We start from the raw sequence: 5,278 nt of genomic DNA, 5'->3' as shown, positions 1-5,278 counted from the left end.
CTGCTGAGAGCCTCAGATCCTGCCTCCCCTACCACCTCCCTCTGCAGCCCTGTCTGGGAGGGCTCCCACAGCTCCAAAAGAGAAGAAGCCTGTGCCCTGTGGTTGACGGGGAAAGGATGTGGAGAACTCAACTGACAAAATGTGGGTAAAAAAAGCTCATTGTGTTTTGACTGGGAGAACAAAAGGAGGATCTGGAAGCAAGAGAAACTCTCCTAAGAACTGAATTGATGTGAAAAGGTCCTGCTAAGGGAACTCCACCTATAATTGCTGTCGGCTTCACTTGCTGCACAACCTCTTCCAGCGTGTTCACACTGGGGTGGTCCTGGGCAAACATTTCTTTCTCATGGTTCAGGTTGCTCCTGCCCTGTGAGGAAAAAGGAGGAGTCAATCTTTGGTCTGTTGACAAAAGGTGGATACATGACATAGTAACTCATCAGTTCATTTTATCTCTTGCCCCTCTACCTAAACCAGATTCCGCAGAGCAGGACCTCAGCATCAGCTCGTCAGGCACTGAGCTGTTGGTGTAATGTCACATGGGGCTGGTCTCTGCTCCTCTCACCTTCCACAATACACCAGTTGTGTGGAGGAAGGGTCTGGCTGCCAGGGCAGAGAGGTTGTATAGGTAGCACAAGTCTCCTCAAGCCTGAGAAGTGGGGAGGGCTGAGGCCTTGGGGACCCAGGGAGCTGGACCAGGCTGGATCACCCAGCAGGGCACAGTGTTGCTGCTGTAATACCCCATACCACATGCAAGACTTCCAGCAGTGCTTGAGACCATGGCCAGCAGCGTATCCTACCACACTGGAGGCCCAGCACAAAGCACTTCCTTTAGGGCAGCCAGTGCTGCCGGTACACTGTTGTCACTGTTACCACCATGAGACCTAGCCCTCCGAAAGCAGGAACCAAACAGCTCTGCTGACACCAAACTGCAGCCCTGGCTCCAGGGCTGAGCAGGGGTCTAAGGTATCTGCCTGCTCTGGCCTGTCGACAGCTTGCAGGAGGTGGTGAGGGGTGAGGGAGTGGAGCTTAGCTCTGGAGGCAACTTTACCTTCACAATCAGTCCCTTGGAGTCCACCATCCAAATTTTTTTGATGGCATCCTCTCGTGAAATTCCTTCCTTTTCCATGGCCATGAGGATGAGATGAGCTATGCCCATGGCAGCCTGGAACACAGTACAGAAACATTTCATTGGGGTATCATCATCTTTTGGGAGGGAATATTTTAAATGAGAGATATGTGGATGTGTGGGGCTGATTTTTGCATTGTAGGTGCTGCCATGAATAAAACCCCCCAGCTGTCCAGCAAAGCAGGCTGCCTGTGAGGCTGGAGCAGTGGAGGTGGCACCTTGACAGGTAGAGGCCATCTCCATCATTTCAACCAGCTGCTGCAGGGAAGGAAAAGGGGCAGACACTGAAAGAATGGTGACGATGCCAGTACAGAGGAAGGGTGGAGAAAGAAAAGTCTTTGTTTCACAGAGGGACAGACAAACAGTGAGTAACAGACCTCCCAAAGTCCCACAGGTGGGTGAGAGCTGAGCCAGGACCTGGACCAACGCCTTTAGTCCAGAGTCTGGGCTTTAGCGACTTTTTCCTCCCCCTCTCTCTTCGAGCAAGGCACCATAGAGACTAGCTGACTTCTGCCATGGGGGCAAAATGACTGATGCCAAAAAGTGAGGTTATGTTCTTACAGTTCTTAAAGCCCAAGTCCTCTTGACTCTGTTGCTAAAGAGGCTGTGGTTTACCCTGAATACTAACCCTAGGAATTCCTTAATGTTCCTGCAGCACCCTGCCTCATAAGGGACTTCCCTCAAGGTACTTCAAGCCCCTGTGACATGGGCAGCCTCATAGCACCCAGAAAGTCTGCCCAGGGTTTGTGGGCCAAGAGGTCACTCAAAGGCTGTTGGCAACGTCTATGCAGCAGCCCTATCTCCCGCTGGTGCCCACTCCTGCGCAGCGACAAACAACATGCTTCTGTGCTTCGTTTTCACGAAGCCAAGCCTCGCAGGAAGTTTCAGGGTTGACTTCTGTCTCTCTAAATTAGAATTCAGATCGTATTTAGGAACAGACTCAAGAACATTCCTACCTCTCCAGCTCCTTGGAAAACAAACTTATGGTCAGAGAGCTTGTTCTTTGTGATCCTTAGGGCTGCAAAGATGCCAGCGACTGCAACAGAAGCAGTGCCTGAAAAGAGAGAAACACCATGAGATGGACATCCTGGCAAATGGATTGTCTACCTTACTGATATGCTGTTAGAAACCTTGTGGTAGGAACCATTCTCTTAGATCCTGTCACTAAAGGATCAGAGTGCCTTCCCTACTTGGAAGTATTAATCTTCAGAAGACCCCTGCAAGACAGGAGAGCACCAATTTCCCTCTATATAGAGTCAAAGGGACACTGAATCCTAGAATGCCAGAAGTTAATACCTAACTCCCAAGGGTTTAAAATGCATGTGACTCGTCTAAGGTCTATATAAGACATTGCTAGCAGAGTGGTTGTTGGAACTTGGGCACCCTTGTCACAAAACCTTCTGTGATCATGGAATTACCATTCTCTTCTCACTTACCTCTACACCACAGTACCACCTTCTCTTCTTTTACTTCCTTGATACTCTGACACCCTGACTCAGAGCCATCATGCCTCACTGCCACGCACTGCCTACGAGGAAGCTGGGAGGGGACTTCTTACAATGGCCTGTAGTGACAGGACAAGGGGAAATGGGTTTAAATTGAAAGTGGGGAGGTTTAGATTGGACATCAGGACGAAATTCTTCCCAGAGTGGGTGGTGAGGCACTGGAACAGGTTGCCCAGAGATGCTGTGGATGCCCCATCCCTGGAAGTGTTCAAGGCCAGGCTGGATGAGGCTTTGAGCAACCTGGTCTAGTGGAAGGTGTCCCTGCCCGTGGCAGGAGGGTGGGACTAGATGGGCTTTAAGGTCCTTTCCCACCCAAACCGTTCTGTGATTCTGTGACTGAGACCATGAGCTGGTTCCAGATTAGTGAGAAAGGATCCAGTATATGGAGAGAAGAGTCCTGCTGTTACCGTCACCGTGATACGTCCAGCTTTCCATCCACCAAGGGAGGCAGATGCCTAGAGTTAATAAACCTGCCTTCACCCCACATCAATCACAGACTATTCACCTAATGTCCTGTCCCACGTGAAAGAATATGGGGAGAAATCGAGTAAGGACAGACTAATGAGGATTCAGGCACTGGTGGTATCTCAACCTGGTCAAGCTGGATACAAGGTGAGCTAGGAATGAAGGAGGCAGTTTTATCACAGAATATCTCAAGCTGGATGGATCCATAACAATCATCAAGTCCATTAGTTTTATTTCTCAGCAATTTAAATGATACCAGCTCCGATGTGTCCCAGCTGTGATGCTGTCCCCAGCTCTAATGTCAGCCTCTCCATTCTCATCTTTAAAAGCTTTGTGAGAAATCAGGGAGCCCACAAGCAACAAGTCTTGTGGGTGGTCATGAGTGGGGCAGATAATAAACCCTTTTAGGCTAATAACCCGATTTCACTGAATTTCCAGCATTTCCTATTTTACTCCCCATTTCATCAGCCAGTGCATCAGTGAGAGCCCTCTCAGGGTCCTTAGGGCCTGGGGTGCTGCCAGGCATCAGGGAACATTCCGGCTGGGAGCTGAGAGTGGATGCTGAGCCAGGCATGCCCACGAGATGTGACACCAGCAGATGGGGCTGTCTCCTCTCTCAAGGGCCAGGAGCACAAATCCAGCATTTCCTTTAGTGCAAAAGCCACAGCTAAACTACACATCTACTGGCACATCAGGGCATGATTTACTCTGTCGTTATTTCCATGCAAGCACAAAACCTGGTGGGAGCACGGTTACTCTGGCAGAGCAGTAGCTTTTATTGGCATGACTTATCTTGCTTAGGGAACTGATATAAGCTGCTCTGACAGAAAATACTGGCCAGACCTGAAGAGTTTAGCAGTGCCATTAGCTCATCAATTTTTTTCTTGCTTCTCCTGCACTGAGTATCTCCCTTTTAAAGCTGTATTTAGAGTAATGCATTTACGGGGCGAAACGCCATGCCAGAGGACTAGAAAAGTCACAGAGAAAGATAATGAACATCTAAGGAACTTAAAGGAACACCAGATAATTGCCCAGGTTTTAGATTTTGCTTTTTCCGGGTGTCGCATAGCTAGCCCGCGCTCTTTTTCTGTGTTTCGGTAAGTCTGTAATCAGCAGGACTGCTCGGCTTGCTGCTGTGCCAGGTGCTAGGGATGGGACTCCTCTGAACAGACAGGTATGATCCTGCTCCTGCCACAGCAGAGACCCAAACTGGGTCAGATGAAATGTACCCTAAGAGTGCCACTACCACCACCGTTTTTTAAGAGAGACAAGGGAACTGGAATATATGTAGACACCACTGAAGCCATCTGAACTGTGGGGGAAGGGATCCCACCCTGACAGCCTGAACTGCAAAGTGGGGGGAGAGCAGGGTCCCACAGTTGTCAGTGACACCAGGATTGGCACATGCAGCAGAATATGAACATCTACGCTTATGCTGACACATGCTCACATCTCCCTGGCTCAGTTTGCACAGAAATGCCCAAATCCCCGTGGGAGTGGGGAACTGATCAGAGGAAAACCTCCAAAAGTGGAACAATTACAGTGTGACAGTGTAAGGGTCACGTCACTGCATTAGATGTGCAATAGATGCCTGGAAAGTATTTACAAGAAATCAGTGTAACTGGAGAAATACCTCATTTCTCTTGGTCCTGACCAAGGCAAAATTGCTTTATGCTTGTCAAGAAGCTTGATGGGACAAACGCTGGTATCTGCAAACCCTTTTAAATGGAAAATGGTCATGGGGCAGTCAGCAAAAGGACTCGAGATCTTTTTAAAGAAGTTACTCGGGGCAATTTGAGAAGTGGGGCGTACGGAAAGAAAGGGTGCACAGATCCAGTCTGCATTTTGCAGAGCAGAGACCTGTGGGACTGGGTGTGCCGTTACTCATCCCCCTGCACTTGAGCTCTGACTAACAGCAGGACTCTGTTCAGCTCTGCCGTTCCTAATCCTTCTCCTCTTTCTCCAATGTGTTTCTAATCCCTCCACGTCTCCCGGACTGCATCTCACCCTCATTACTCAAGTAACAAAGTTACTGTACCTTGGCCTCAGGTCAATATTTTGCTTTGATAATTACATTTTCTGAGCATGGAACAATAGAGCATCTCTATGGAGAAGAGTTCACAGCTGGTTCATGTAAGGAATTGGCTGATCATCGCGCTTCAATTCCAAAAAGACCACAAAAAAA

The 5,278-nt window shown here is 49.0% G+C and overlaps 1 protein-coding gene across 1 annotated transcript in view; it reads right to left on the bottom strand.

Moving 5' to 3' along the window:
- Positions 1–2,210, bottom strand: part of LOC104510293 (NADP-dependent malic enzyme, mitochondrial-like) — a gene marked incomplete at both ends in the record, with an annotated part of 4,301 nt that extends 2,091 nt beyond the window's left edge. Inside the window, 3 exons of the mRNA XM_010152485.1 lie at positions 259–364; positions 1,046–1,159; positions 2,080–2,210. Coding sequence (XP_010150787.1) covers positions 259–364; positions 1,046–1,159; positions 2,080–2,210 — 351 coding nt within the window. The remainder of the gene's footprint in view (positions 1–258; positions 365–1,045; positions 1,160–2,079) is intronic.
- Between the last annotated feature and the right edge of the window lie 3,068 nt (positions 2,211–5,278).

Source organism: Eurypyga helias, unplaced genomic scaffold (assembly GCF_000690775.1).
Source record: "Eurypyga helias isolate BGI_N326 unplaced genomic scaffold, ASM69077v1 scaffold40365, whole genome shotgun sequence".
Lineage (NCBI taxonomy): Eukaryota > Metazoa > Chordata > Aves > Eurypygiformes > Eurypygidae > Eurypyga > Eurypyga helias.
Note: the sequence above shows the minus strand (reverse complement) of the source record. Positions and strands in the feature narration are given on the sequence as shown.